Below are 16676 nucleotides of genomic sequence, written 5' to 3' on the forward strand. Positions count from 1 at the left end.
TGGAACGAATACAAAGAAGTACACAAGTACCACGTTCCTCATATAGTAGCACATGCAAAACGCGGGAAATGAATCATATGAGTTGAAGGACTTCAAGTTTTATGCTGTATTTCTGACTTTTACTTAAATTTCATTGGTACTCTATAAAACGCCTTGTTCACTGAAAATAACACATTGTATGTAGACGACAGTACAGCTGTGATTTATGATATATTTAATATAAATTACAATTATATATCTTGAGGACACAGGTTTTCCCACGTAGGTAAGAAATAAATCGAAGGCTAAGAGCACAAAGGTTGCATGTGCAAAAAAAATTGGAAAAATGGGTTATGTTTCAATCTGTGAAGAAGGAGGGAGAGAGAGAGAGAGAGAGTGTGTGTGTGTGTGTGTGTGTGTGTGTGTGTGTGTGTGTGCATTTTTGGTAATTTCCTACAGGATTCTGATGTTCACGAGAAAAGAGAGCCGTTAGTAGCGGATATTGATGAGGAAGTAATTACGCCATAGGTGACGTCATGAATCATGACAGTAGAACTCCAATAAAATTATCCGGGCCCCAATCAACCGGATCCCCAATTATCCGAATCGATTTGGGCAAAATACAAAAATTAATACTGTACAGTACAATCGTGACTTCAAAACAACGTATATTATTCTAAATGTTCCAAGTAAAATAGAGTACAGTGACTATACAGAATTATGTACTGTACTGAAATTAATTTGTATTATAATACTTTATCTTAATTTTTAGTTTTTATTTACTTTAACGTACAATTTTAATAGTACAGATTAGGTACTGGTACATGAAAATACATAAATGATTAGAATTACAGAGATCTGTGACGATGAAATTTCAGTATGGCGTGAAGCCTCCATGCGCTGCAGTCAGAGCCTCTAAGCGTCGTGGCAAGGAAACAAAGAGGGCTTGGATATGTTTCTGGGGAATCTCCCTCCACGCAGTTTGTAATCAGTCTTAATTTTTACATTATAAAAAGACTGACTTTTGTATGGAATTCAGAAAACGAAAATTCATCTTTCTACTTCTATCCTTATTAAATTATTTGGTAGGCTACCTTTGTATTTTGAATAACATAATTCAAGAAAATGGTAATTTCGTTCTCAACATTGTTAAGTATTTATGTCTACATACAATACAAGATAAATACATATTACTTATGTAGCGCACACCCATTTGAGCAAGCTCGTGTTTGTACAGTACTAAATGAAACAACAAAGTTTCAATAAAATTACAAAACCAATACAATTATTACAAAACAGAGATAATTATGAACCTGTTAAAGGAACTGAATTGTTGCGAAATTCGTAAAAGGTATTAAGAGAAAATGTGTGTGTTAACTTTTTGTATTTGTGTGTTCAAGGATTCTGGTATCATACCATTACAATGGATGATGTAGAGGAGCATCAAGAAGAAAGTGGAAGTTCAGAACTTCATGAAATAGTTGCAACTACTGAGCCATCCATCGAAGATGAGATCAAAGACTTGGTTAACATGATCACCCTAACCGAAGCCAGACTGCTATTCCAAAAGACAAAGGATGCTCATTGTTAGTACAATACTATTAGTCATCACTCTGTAATAAGAATGAAGATTCGAAATAGTTAGTATCCAAAGCTTGGTTTCTGGTAAAGTCATTTGCTGTCTCAGATTCTGTTACTATCAGGTCGTTTTAAATTAAACCCACCATTCACTAATAGAAAGAAAAAAATTAAACTTGTTGCTTAATCTCACCACGGATGTTGTTGTTGTTGTTGTTTTCTAATGCCAGGCATTTGGCAATGAAGTCATTTGACCTCTTGCACTCCAATATTTTTCAAACATATTATCATGACCAGCCACTGAAGCACAGATTTTGAGATGTTTCGAATCCATTTCTTGGTTTGAGTTGCACAATGGACAGTTAGGGGACTGATATATTCCAATTCTATGCAGGTGTTTGGCCAAACAATCATGGCCTGTTGCCAATCTAAATGCAGCTATAGACGATTTTCGTGGTAAATCGGGAATTAACTGTGGATTTTGATGCAGAGAGTTCCATTTTTTCCCTTGGGATTGTATTATTAAATTTTGTTTGTTGAAGTCTAAGTATGTAGATTTAATAAATCTTTTCACAGAGTAATACGTAGATTTAGTAACAGGTCTGTAAGTAGCAGTGCTGCCCTTCTTTGCTAAAGCATCAGCATTCTCGTTTCCCAGGATTCCACAATGGGATGGTATCCATTGCAATACAATTATTTTATTGAGTGATATTAATTGAGAGAGCATTTTAGTTATTTCTGCTGTTTGAGATGAAGGTGTGTGTTTAGAGACTATTGATAGAATAGCTGCTTTGGAGTCTGACAATATAACTGCATTCCTAAATTTATTGATGTGGCATAGAAGATTCCTGAGACTTTCCTTTATTGCTATGATTTCACCATCAAAACTTGTTGTTCCATATCCAAGAGATCTATAAAGTGAGAAGAGACAGCACGTAACACCTGCACCGGCACCTTGTTCTCTGGGGATCAAGGATCCGTCGGTGTATAAATGAAGCCAGTTTTGTGGAGGGTACCTAATATTAATTGTCTCTAAAGACAATTGTTTCATTATTTCAGTGTTTACTTCTGATTTCAGTATTTCTTCTGTTAAATTTAGATTATATTCTATATTTAATAGAGTTAAAGGGTTTGGTTTAATTTGTAAGTTTTCTTTTAAATTCGGGATATTGATTTTCTGTTTAAATTCTTGAACAATGGATATGAAACTTGTTTGAGTTTTCAATCTACAGAGAGAACTGTATGAATGCCAATTGTTTCCTGGTAATCTGATAAGTTTTTCATATTGAATCAGTTAACACAATTCTCCCAGCAAGTGATGGATACCAATTTCATAGAATCTTTGTGGCCGGAATTGAACCATTGTTTAACAGCATTTTGTACTGCTCCATCTGAGAGAAATATTGCTCTCTTCAGGCATTTCTTCAAATCTTCAGAAATATTGAAATTGCGTGAAATAATTCGTATTCATATTGTTTATGAGATACAAAAAATTTTGTTATCCCAACAATCTAAAATTATTTTAGAACTAGGAATAGCTTTCAAAATTGTCATATAATATCTAAAAAAAATTACACCATCTGGATCCTCCAAATCATATGAAAAAGGAAATCCTCATGTACAATGATGCAAGACACGTCTTGTAGAGTACATTTGGCAGCAGTGCATGGTGCCTGTATTGGCTGCTTGTGAAATGCCTTTAGCTGTCGCATGGAATACACTGTAGCAGTGATTTCTACCTTAACCTTTTGATTCCTAACGTCAACTTTAGTTGAAAAACCAAAAGTCGATTTTATTAGAGGTAGATTATTTCCGTAACATCCCTGGGTTTTATTGTGAGGCAAGCGAACGATCCTAGACAGGGAGGTGTGATGCACAGTATTCAGTTCATCAGCTTATGTCATGCAAAGAAGCCTATCTGCAATCCATTCTGTACCAGTTAGTGTTACTTACTTACAAATGTCTTTTAAGGAACCCACAGATTCATTGCCTCCCTCACATAAGTCTGCCATCGGTCCCTATCCTGTGCAAGATTAATCCAGTCTCTATCATCATATCCTACCTCCCTCAAATCCATTTTAATATTATCCTCCCATCTACGTCTCGGCCTCCCCAAAGGTCTTTTTCTCTCCAGTCTCCCAGCTAACACTACATGCATTTCTGGATTTGCCCATGCATGCTATATGCCCTGACCATCTCAAATGTGTACTACTTAGTGTAGAAAATAATAATAATAAACGCGACTTGAACTATACTACCAGCATCCGTCTGTGTGTAAAGAATCTTACTAGAATTTAAATTATGTTTTATTTAATAATGTTTGAACTGCCAGGGTTATATCAACATCACCGGTGTGCTGGAATTTTGTTCTGTAGGAGTTCTTTTACATGCCAGTAAATCTACTGACATGAGCCTTTCGCATATAAACACACTTAAATGCCATTGATCTGGGTCAGGATCGAACCTGCAACTTCGGGCACAGAAGGCCAGTACTACTGACTGCTTCATTTATTAAAACTAGCTTACTTACTTACAAATGGCTTTTAAGGAACCCGCAGGTTCATTGCCGGCCTCACATAAGCCCGCCATTGGTCCCTATCCTGTGCAAGATTAATCCAGTCTCTATCATCATATCCCACCTCCCTCAAATCCATTTTAATATTATCCTCCCAACTACGTCTCGGCATCCTCAAAAGTCTTTTTCCCTCCGGTCTCCCAATTAACACTCTATATGCTTTTTCTGGATTCGCCCATATGTGCTACATGTCCTGCCCATCTGAAACGTCTGGATTTAATGTTCCTAATTATGACAGGTAAAGAATACAATGTGTGCAGTTCTGCGTTGTGTAACTTTCTCCATTCTCCTGTAACTTCATCCCTCTTAGCCCCAAATATTTTCCTAAGAACCTTATTCTCAAATAGCCTTAATCTCTGTTCCTCTCCTAAAGTGAGAGTCCAAGTTTCATAACCATACAGAACAACCGGTAATTAGCTTAGTTAACATATATTTCTATTTTACTATTAGTATATCAGCATTTCATGATGATGATGATAATAATAATATTAATAAAGTTTATTACTAGAAAGCAAATTGTAAATATATAAACATTCTAAATATACAAAAATTCGTGTTTTAATAAAATCTTATTTCTTTACGAACAAATTGGTGTTTTTATTTTTGTGGAATCTAAAAATTTGACAAACTTTTTACCATTTCAAAATGGGAACTTAGTTTTGAATAACCTTATATATAGTGCAGTAAAATTGAAATGTGTTGTGACTGTGATAAAAGTTTTGAAAATGGGTTTACAGTATAGTGCCAAATTGGCAGTGATAAAAGTGTGCAGTATTCGTTCAGCAGTGTCTGTCTTGAATTAACTCTAATGCTAACAAGTGAATGTTACAGGTAAACTTCCAAAGGACACAGAACCACTAAATATTGAAGAGTCATCTTCCATAATATCTACTTATGAGGAGAGAATGTCAAAAACTATTTTACGCAAGAAGATGTGGGCGATTTGTGCAGAATCTTCAGCTGTGATGAAACTCGTCTCCCAGGCTGCCAAAGATAAAGCTGAAGGAAATGGAGATGATTCTAAGTAAGTTACGCAATATTTCATTTCTCTGTAACTAATTAATATTGTAGTTGTTCTTGGTGGCTGAATGCTGACCCTCCTTGTTATTAAATCTCACATCATCATTATCATCATATGCACTACAGCCCTGTTCAGGCCACGGTCTCCTTAAGGATTTTCCTCCATGACTCCCTATTCCTTGTCACCATCCACCAGTTCTTGACTCCAAGCTTCCTCCATCTTCAATTATTCCATCCATCCAACATAATTTGGGTCTCCCAACACTTCTTCTTCCTTCCGGTTTATACTCCATCAGTGGCGTAGCGTCAATGTAAGCTAAAAAGCTTAGCTTCCCCAGTTAATAATAATTTCATAATAAACCTGCAGTTTATGAACAAAATTATTTATTAATTTTAATAGAATTTATATTTACGTGTTAAATATTGTGATGCGGCAGCTCAGGATGATTTGTGATGCAGCAGTAAACAAGAAGCCTGCACTTACCAGCTTCCAAGCAGACTGGTTTCTTCTGTGTAATCCACCCTGCAGATTTTCCATCCCTTTCTAACTAAACTACCCTAGTCGCAAGGCTCGCAAGAAGCTAGCTTTAACATTTAAAGTAAATAGTTTCCGAGTTATCCCTTTTCGTCAGTTGTGTTCAGTTGAAGTGTTAGTGTGCATTGTGGTTGATATAATAAATAATGAGCGAAATAACAGTTCCTGACACTAATTTACTTGAATTTTTTTAGGACAATTGTATTATCAAGACTCATTTACGAACAAAAGTGTGATTTAAAAAACAAATGACCGACTCCCTTGCTGTCAATGAAGGACACAACCAAAAGACAGACGCATACAGATGTAATGATACTAATATTGTGATTTCTCTAAGTATGACAGGGAGTGAGCTAATGTTATACGTATACGTATCTATTTGTTAGAGATATGTGTAAACCGTGAAATCATATTTTCCTACGTATCATTTGAGGTCATGCCTTATTGGTGTTACTTACGATGTTCCAACCAATCTTCGACTGCTGACTTGAAATTGACTACTATTTATTTTAAAACTGTATTTTTGTAATACGTTTTCTCATATTGCATGAAAGACAACTTGAGTTAGCTTCCCCTGTTCAAAATTTCATGCTACGCCTCTGTACTCCATGACTCACTTAGGGATTTCTCTATTATCTATTCTGTATACATGTCCAGCCCAACGCAATCTTGCGACTTTTATGGCTGTAACAATGTCTGAATACCCATAAAGTTGGTACAACTCATGATTGTACCTATGTCTCCATTCTCCCCCTTCACTTATGGGTCCGTATATTTTGCGCAATATCTTTCTTTCAAACAAGCCCAATTTATTGATATCAGATTGAGACAGGGTCCAAGTTTCACATTCATACATTAACACTGGCCTTACCAATGTTTTGTACAGAGCGTTCGCCTACAGGTGGAACCAGGAAAGCGGCATGTACTGATACGCCGCTTTGTGCGCGCAGTTGTTGAGACACGCTCGACAATCAAGGACATCAAGGTCGACAAGTTATCAGTTGTGAGCCAGATGTTGCAGTATTTAACACGTACAGTGCAGTTTCTTGACACAGTTGCTTAAATATTCAGCGTTGTGTAAAATTTGTTAACAATGCAAAACGCAAAATTCACGCTTGAACAGAGAGTTTTTATGTATGCTGCATATGTGAAAACAGAGTCATGTAGAGAGGTGCGTAGGCAATTTGAAGTGAAATATCCGGGTGCTCCAATTCAGAGTAGAGAAACTGTTAGACGTCTTGTTAACAAATGAAGGCCAACAGGGTCGAGAAATGCTACAATTCCTAAGCGAAAACAAAGAGTATTGACGGAAGAAAAAAATTGATGAGATCAGTGCATCATTTAAACGCTCTCCTAATAAATCTCTAAGAAGTGTTTCACAGGAAGTTAGTGTTTCAAAAACATCAGTCTTTACTGCTGCTAAACTTTTAAAATTAAAACCCTATAGAGTATAGTATAGAAAGCGGAAGCTTACGGATAGACGATTCCCGCAAGCGACACCGCAGGCAGGCCACTTTCCTGGCCCCACCCGTAGGCGAACGCTCTGTATATTTTACATTTAGATTTAAAGGTAAATAATTTGGATTTAAAATGTCTTAACAATCCATAGTAGCATTTATTCGCGATCAGTATTCTTCTATTTATCTCCTCCTTGATGTCATTGGTTTCATTAACAAGGGAACCAAGATACACAAAACTTCGAACTCTTTCGAATTTAAATTCATCAACCAAAATATGTGTTACAGTGTCATTGGATTTTTTACTGTTCACAACCATATATTTTTTTTTATCCTCATTGATTCTTAGGACCTGCAGCAACTTTCACTGCTATAAAAGCCCTTTTTAAATCTCCTTCTGTTCTACCAATGATATCTATATCGTCCGCAAATGCTAGTATCTGATTTGATCTGTAGAATATCATTCCTCTCGTTTGTATCTTCGTAACCCTTATTACTTTCTCTAATACTATGTTAAATAGAAGACATGACAGTGAATTCCCCTGTCTCAGCCTATTCTTGATCTCCAGTATCTCTGATAAATCACACTGTATTTTGATCTGACGCTGACTATTTCCCATAGTTGCTCTTGCCAATCGGTTTAGCTTATTATGAAACCCAAATTCTTTCATTGCATTATATGATCCATCTCTGATGACACTATCATAAGCTGTGATGACTTTCAGTATTTTATTCTGAGATTTTTTCAAGTATCTGCCTCAAAATATATATATATATATATATATATATATCTGATCAGTGGTTGATTTACCACGACAGAAACCAGTCTGATAATTCCCAATAACTTTTTAAGCATATGGAAGGAGACGATAATATATAGTTTTAGAAAATATTTTATGCTCGACCATGTCGAAATGTAGTAATTATACATCTGGTAGTAGCCCTTTAATGGACCTCATTAAAGTACACCTATTCATTAAAGTTCAGGTGTTCCACCAATCAGAAAACACCATTGTAGCAATATGAAAGCACAAGTATTGATTATTCTCGGATATGCAATTGAAAGACAACTAGTTCTGTTACTATAATAATTAGCGTTAATTGTAAATAATATTCAAATAAATTCAATTTGTCATCTCGTTTTTCAATGTCTAATTCAATTTCAAGGTTATATCAAGATTAATGTTTATTTTACTCTCTAGATTATATCAAGGTCAATGTCGACATTTGAAGGGTACACGGGATAAACGATCAAGGTCCATCAAAAATCGAAATTGAGTTAATAATGCCATCTTATAGTGGAAAGGAAGTACTATCATGTGGTGTAGCTAGTAATAAGAAATAATCGTTCTTGACATTCCACTACGTCAATTTCTATTAAATACACACATAACAAAGTATTAAGTGGTTAAACTTTAAAATTCGTTTTTCTCGGAACTTTCTAAAATGGACCTTGATCGTTATTCCCGTATACCCTTCATTTGTTTCTCGGAAAAAATCAATACTTTCGCGTCTGCGTACATCTCACAATTTACGAGGTATTGCACAAGGTCAGTTCTGCTCCCCAGTCAGATAAGAATAACATGAATACTTATGAATAATTTCAAGTTAGAAATATGGTCGAGCATAAAAAGTCGTATGAAACTTGCCTATAATGGTAATTAAGACGCTCGTATGAAAATTATGAAACGAGCGCATGAATAACATGAATACTTATGAATAATTTCAAGTTAGAAATATGGTCGAGCATAAAAAGTCGTATGAAACTTGCCTATAATGGTAATTAAGACGCTCGTATGAAAATTATGAAACGAGCGCAAGCACGTTTCATAAACATACTCGCGTCTTAATTACTACCATTATAGGCTCGTTGCATAATGTACTATTATAAATCGTATTCTACTGGGTGTTCATTTCAAAATGTGTCATGATGTCACTGTTGTGAGTCAGCGATTTGAAGTGAGTTTCAGCTTTTATGTCCGAGAAGTTGCCTATTAATCAAGGCGTTCAATCTGAACTTGAGAACGTGTATGGTATAACTTGAACGTCGTAGCGACAGATGGCGGTCTGTAAAGTCTGTGTGCTACCATAACCTCTTTCGAACTGTGTTTTGTGCGGGCAAGTCATACGCAGGGTATTTGTTATCATCCGTTGCATACCGCAACATTCTACAACCCAAATCAAATGCTCCGTGTCCATGTTGACCGTCGAAGTTAATGTCAACAAATACGTAAGTAATCGTCTTAACCCTCTTGCCATATCCCGACAGTAAGAAAAAACTCACCTCAGTACATGTTTCCAAACAGTTCACATTCCTGTCACTACCGGCGTTACTGCACGTATCGGTACGTACTTCCAGAGTCCGTGGGTATCAACGGACTTCTGCGTACTTCAGAATGAACGCCGTACTTGCTAGGCAACTTCTCTCGCATTTAGGTAATACGCCTCTGCGGGAGTGTAGGAAGATTGAATTCTCTAGGCTCACTGGCTAGCCACATGACAATATACAGCGAGCCACGACACACTTTGAACTGAACACGCAGTATTAAATCTCACAGTGTATTTAAATCTGGCAAAACTTCTTTCGGGATGGAAGAAAAGAGTCGGGCACAACATCATAGATTTGCAACATGTGAAAAAACCTGTCTCTTAATGAGAGGATTCCTTATAAAATTTACAAGCCCATGTCAAATTTCAACTGTCTGCACAGGACTCCATTTCTCATAGAATAACTAGACATTCATTCATTGTACCAACGAGGTTCTAGAGGAGAGTGTACGCAATATATCACTACTTTCTAGTGTCAGGACTGCCATTTATTCACGAGTTATGAAGGTTCATTCAACCTAACATAAAGTTTGATTATATTTACACAGTGAATTCATGGATATCCTTCATGAAACAATGAAGCTGCAAGGAGAGTTGGAGCAGATATTCAAGATGCAAGAGGAAATAGCACTGCAAATAGTAGCCAGAAAAGAAGAGCTGCAACAGAAACTGCATGACTACAACCAGCTGCTGAAGGCTCAAAAAGAAGAACAGCAGAGGAGAGCTGCTGCAGAACAGGAGGATGTGCAGTAAGTTCCATCATCTCCACAGATTAGGGTGACCAACTTCTGATCACAAAAATACCGGAGACTTGGTCACGACAAATTTTTGTACAATTTTTTTGGGAAGTGAAATCTGAATCAAGAGTGCTAGATATTATAGCCCTCTTGGTCTGGATCCCATGGTGCAATGGTTTACATTTGCAATATAAAACTAATAATTTAACTGCAATATTTAACTTATTGATATTTAACTTATTTTATATTTTTGTTTTCATATTTTCCGATAATGGTATACCTCTAATGTGATAAGTTCAGCTATATATAATCATAATTTTCCTTACTGTGTGTACCGGTACTTAAAAATATGTTGTTGTTGTTTTCTAATGCCAGGCGTTTGACAATAAAGTCATTTGACCTCTTGCACTCCAATATTTTTCAAAGATATTATCATGACCAGCCACTGAAGCACAGATTTTGAGGTGTTCTGAATCCATTTCTTAGTTTGAGTTGCACAATGGGCAGTTAGGGGACTGATATATTCCAATTCTATGCAGGTGTTTGGCCAAACAATCATGGCCTGTTGCCAATCTAAATGCAGCTACAGACGATTTTCGTGGTAAATCGGGAATTAACTGTGGATTTTGATGCAGAGAGTTCCATTTTTTCCCTTGGGATTGTGTTATTACATTTTGTTTGTTGAAGTCTAAGTATGTAGATTTAATAAATCTTTTCACAGATTAATACGTAGATTTAGTAACAGGTCTGTAAGTAGCAGTGCTGACCTTCTTTGCTAAAGCATCCGCATTCTCATTTCCCAGGATTCCACAATGGGATGGTATCCATTGGAATACAATTCTTTTATTGAGTGATAATAATTGAGAGAGCATTTTAGTTATTTCTGCTGTTTGAGATGAAGGTGTGTGTTTAGAGACGATTGATAGAATAGCTGCTTTGGAGTCTGACAATATAACTGCATTCCTAAATTTATTGATGTGGCATAGAAGATTCCTGAGACTTTCCCTTATTGCAATGATTTCACCATCAAAACTTGTTGTTCCATATCCAAGAGATCCATAAAGTGAGAAGAGACAGCACGTAACACCTGCACCGGCACCTTGTTCTCTGGAGATCAAGGATCCGTCGGTGTATAAATGAAGCCAGTTTTGTGGAGGGTACCTAATATTAATTGTCTCTAAAGACAATTGTTTCAGTATTTCAGTGTTTACTTCTGATGTCAGTATTTCTTCTGTTAAATTTAGATTATATTCTATATTTAATAGGGTTAAAGGGTTTGGTTTAATTTGTAAGTTTTCTTTTAAATTTGGGATATTGATTTTCTGTTTTAATTCTTGAACAATGGATATGAAACTTGTTTGAGTTTTCAATCTACAGAGAGGACTGTATGAATGCCAATTGTTTCCTGGTAATCTGATAAGTTTTTCATATTGAATCAGTGCTTTTTCTTCTATTGTCATTTTGATGCTGATGCTGTTTGTTTCAAAAGTACGGGGCATAATTTCAGGTATGTATTTCCCACATGTAGACAATCAAAATATTTCATTACAATATGTGTCCGGAAATGCTTTATTTCCGAGTTATGGCCTTCACAACATTGAAATTCAGCAGAACGTTTTTCTTTCCGCAGGTCGTTGCCGTCAAAGGAGACATTAAGAGGGCACTCTGACAGATCATTCCGAGGCGAAGGTTACATTCAGTGTTGTGTAGGCGTTAGACTGTGCGAAATGTATTCAAATCAAACAGACTTACGGGGCAGGCGTACACAAACTTCCTGGAAAACACCATACTTCATGTTTTAGAAGACACTCCACTGATCAATCATCAACACATTCACTTCTTGCATGATGGCGCTCCTGCACACTCCAGTCGTACGGCTCGCCGGTATTTGGATGGAAGGTTTCCTGATCGATGGATAGGTAGAGGTGGCCCAATTGCTTGGCCTCCACGCTCACCTGATCTGAACCCGGATTTCCAGACACATGTTGTAATGAACTATTTTGATTGTCTACATGTGGGAAATACATACCTGAAATTATGCCCCGTATTTTTGAAACACCCTATATATAATCATAATTTTCCTTACTGTGTGTACCGGTACTTAAAAATATTGTATTCATTGTATGCTTTGTACTGCACTATTTTATTACTACTATTAGTATTATTATTACTATTATTATTATTATTATTATTATTATCATCAATAATTGTCTTATTTTTTTATACTTTGTATGCCTCATTTATTTTGACCTGCTGTTCACATTTTATTATGCTTTTTTCTTTCTTTCTGTATGTTATATATTATGTCTGATTTCTTCTTACTTGTCGTTTACATTTTATTATTATTATCTTATTCAGTTTTGTGTGTAAAATTGTAGTGTACTTTGTAAATTTGTAGTGTTTTTTGTAACGCAGTTTTTACTCCTGGTTGAGTGTTAGAGAAGGCCGTATGGCCTTAACTCTGCCAGGTTAAATAAATCATTATTATTATTATTATTATTATTATTATTATTATTACAATACAAATATTATTTAGATTGCAATACTGAGTACAATAATCTTTGTTTCCCAGTTCTAACATATTTATATTTGTCAAAATTATGCTGCAGAACATTTAATTTTTTATCCTGCTAGGTATGCAAATTAAAAACTAAAACTCTTTGTAGTCATGTGCATAGAGTGCATGGCGCGTCCTCAGGTTGCGGATAGAGGAGATGGTCTCCAGATATGGAGGGTAGCTGTGAATATATTGAATAAGCAGTCGTGGAGATCCGATAAGGGGTGGTCCTCCAGCTTGGGAGTTGGGTGGAGGGCTAACAACCCATCACCGTAAAAAACAGCTTGTTTCGAATCCATACAATAAGCTTCGGAATAAGATCGGCACGGCATGTAACACATATGGGCGAATCCAGAAATGCATATAGAGTATCAGTTGGGAGACCAGAGGGAAAAAGACCTTTGGGGATGCCGAGATGTAGATGGGAGGATAATATTAAAGTGGATTTGAGGACGGTGGGTTAGATGATAGAGACTGGATTAATCTTGCACAGGATAGGGACTGATGGTGGGCTTATGTGAATCTTGGAATTGCCATTATTATATTAAAATTTGATACTACATATTTTTACGTATTTACTCCACATTACATATTATGGCTTGGTATTACATAAATCTACATATTTAGGGGTTTTATTCATTTTCACTTCTCTAAAAGGAAAAAAAAAAAAAAAAAAACTTCTGCTGGGGAAGTTTACAATTTGAAACACACAGATTTAAAAAGCCTTTTTACCTACCCAAGAAAGGATATATTTCGGGACGAAACATAACATTCTTAGTTCCACGAAGTAATAGAGGCACTCACCCCATACCACTCACTGTAAATATGAGTGAACAAAAGGCAACCTTTCTCATACAACTACCTTATATTGTAAATATCACTCAGAAAGTAGCGTTGCCTTCGTGTGTTGGAGTGGGACGAGGACGATATGATTTGTCTCGAACTATAATTGTTCTGTACACGTCTAAACAAGCCATTCCCATGCAATTTGCAACCTTACCCACCCTCTTCTTAATCCTTCCAGGGAAAACCCGTGTCAGTCTGACATGAGCTGCAATAAAGTAGCAGACTTTTGAAAAGAAGCTGGAGTAAAGGAACAAACTAGAAAGATGTTGAAAGATTAAAATAAATAGCTTTTCAGGTTATTGCTTGACCTCTTTACTTTAAATTTAGTAGATCTATACGGAAATTGAATTTTCCGAGCAATTCGAAAGTATGGTTCTCGGCTGGAATAATCCTACCCTTCTGAATGAGACAGGAATGTCACTTTTCAAACAACAGTTTGTAAATGCCTATAGTTTGAGATTTTAGTAGGTACTTTGTTTCTTACAGGAAGCAGCTAAAATGCATGTGTCCCACATCTCCTCTTATTTTCTCCTAATCCAGTAAAGCGAAACAATGCTTACAGTACTGTTGTGTCATTCATTTCACTCAGTTCTCTAGTTTTAGTACTTACAGTATGAAGTGCAAGTAAGTTTATCTACTGCTTTTAACTAACTAGAGTCGACGGCAATTCGGAAGGCGGTAGTCTGCTAGCATTTGCGTCGAGAAAGACAGATAGAGACAGCAAGGCAGCGTACAACATTGCCACATCGTACTTCACGCGCACATGCAATACAAATAGCGCAGGAGAGAATTTAAATTATCAAAAGACAATAATGATCTTAGCCGTTGATTACTGTAAGCATGACACCAAACAAACCCTCTTTCCTTCACTAACAATATTCTTTGCATGGTTCTCAATCCCACACCACGTGCTTTTGCAGTTGTTTCTTGCATGTTGGCAACATTGCTGCCAGCATCAAGATGGCCGGAAGCGTTCTGCTTGTTAACGTTGTTAAAATAATTATACACCTTAAACACTATTTTCCGCACCTGCTTTTGTAATACTTGTCTTTTTACAGTCTCTTCTTGCATTTATTTACCTTACACACACACAGTAAATGTTACTTTTACTTATTCAATGTATTGAAACACTCGCACGTGAACAAACGAACTCGGGAAGTGCTTGTTATAGACTGATTCTGATTGGTTCTACTGTACAAGCTTGTGACGTCACATACCAGAAATGCTACGGCGCATATAGAAGCTAACCACCTTCCGAAATGCCATCTAGTCTAAAATGGCCCCTGTATCTCCAACCCTAACGACAAAAATAAAATCATGGATTGTGATGGACGAAGCTTTCACTACAGATTGAAAAATAGTAATGTGTCAAGTGTGCGGTAAAAAAGTCGGGTGCTCTATGAAATCACAATCAGAGTCTTACCTACCCTATACCTGCCAGATATATATATATATATATATATATATATATATATATTTTTTTTTTTAATGACAGGTACATAGATAACTTATCTTTTACCTAAACACAACCTCAAGATTAAAACAATTAATTTAATACTTACTTACTGGCTTTTAAGGAACCCGGAGGTTCATTGCCGCCATCACATAAGCCCGCCATTGGTCCCTATCCTGAGCAAGATTAATTCAGTCTCTGTCATCATATCCCACCTCCCTCAAATCCATTTTAATATTATCTTCCCATCTACGTCTCGATCTCCCCAAAGGTCTTTTCCCCTCTGGCCTCCCAACTAACACTCTATATGCATTTCTGGTTTCGCCCATACGTGCTACATGCCCTGCCCATCTCAAACGTCTGCATTTAATGTTCCTAATTATGTCAGGTGAAGGATACAATACGTGCAGCTCTGCATTGTGTAACTTTCTCCATTCTCCTGTAACTTCATCCCTCTTAGCCCCAAATATTTTCCTAAGCACCTTATTCTCAAACATCCTTAACCTATGTTCCTCTCTCAGAGTGAGTTCAGGTTTCACATCCATACAGAACAACCGGTAATGTAACTGTTTTATAAATTCTAACTTTCAGATTTTTTGACAGCAGACTAGATGACAAAAGCTTCTCAACCGAATAATAACAGGCATTTCCCATATTTATTCTGTGTTTAATTTCCTCCCGAGTGTCATTTATATTTGTTACTGTTGCTCCAAGATATTTGAATTTTTCCACCTCTTTGAAGGATAAATCTCCAACTTTTATAGTTCCATTTCGTACAATATTCTGATCACGAGACATAATCATATACTTAGTCTTTTCGGGATTTACTTCCAACCTTATCTCTTTACTTGCTTCAAGTAGAATTTCCGCGTTTTCCCTAATCGTTTGAGGATTTTCTCCTAACATATTCACGTCATCCGATAGACAAGAAGCTGATGTATCCCGTTCAATTCCAAACCCTCTGTATTATCCTGAACTTTCCTAATGGCATATTCTAGAGCGAAGTTAAAAAGTAAAGGTGATAGTGCATCTCCCTGCTTTAGCCCGCAGTGAATTAACTTAATACAACTTAAAATTAAATCTAATGAAGGAACTAAACAAAATCCGACCTGCGAGATATTGATATTAAATATTTTCATGATTTTACATATTTTGGTACATATTCAGCTTATTTTTCTTACATAAATATGTACATATTTCACACCTTGATATTACATAAAAATCCGGTCCCTATTATCAAATTCAACTGTATTTTTAAGTTCTTGTGATATATGAATTCTCTTTCATGTGATGGTGATTTTTGTTTGCAGGCTTGAGGAGAAACTGACTAAAAAACTGGAGAAGCTCAATGTCATGCGTATGCTTATGATAAACCTTATTGCATTCAGTAATGTGAACTACATCAAACATCCTGAATGGACTGATATACTTCTCAACAAACAAACAATTGTTACAGATGAGTCGCTAGCTGACATGTGAACTGAACTATGTTTAAAATTACAAAATAAAGACATGATTTAAGATCAATACAGCATTACATAATTTTCTATATTACATGTGCACCTTATGCTCCTCCTTTCTATCATCTGTGTTAATTAGAGTCCGATGCTT

The 16676-nt window shown here is 36.2% G+C and overlaps 1 protein-coding gene across 3 annotated transcripts; it reads left to right on the forward strand.

Moving 5' to 3' along the window:
• Positions 1–82: 82 nt before the first annotated feature.
• LOC138691903 (uncharacterized) lies at positions 83–16592 on the forward strand. Of its 3 annotated transcripts, none has more exons than XM_069814511.1 (5): positions 83–261; positions 1380–1565; positions 4964–5156; positions 10021–10221; positions 16376–16592. In XM_069814511.1, exons 2-5 carry the CDS (start codon positions 1403–1405, stop codon positions 16542–16544), a joined length of 726 nt encoding a protein of 241 aa, XP_069670612.1. In that variant the 5' UTR covers positions 83–261; positions 1380–1402; the 3' UTR covers positions 16545–16592. The 3 variants fall into 3 exon arrangements, with proteins under 3 accessions (XP_069670612.1, XP_069670618.1, XP_069670602.1); XM_069814517.1 differs by lacking the exon at positions 83–261 and adding an exon at positions 435–507; XM_069814501.1 differs by lacking the exon at positions 83–261 and adding an exon at positions 880–959.
• Positions 16593–16676: the final 84 nt, after the last annotated feature.

This window comes from Periplaneta americana, chromosome 2 (genome assembly GCF_040183065.1).
Source record: "Periplaneta americana isolate PAMFEO1 chromosome 2, P.americana_PAMFEO1_priV1, whole genome shotgun sequence".
Lineage (NCBI taxonomy): Eukaryota > Metazoa > Arthropoda > Insecta > Blattodea > Blattidae > Periplaneta > Periplaneta americana.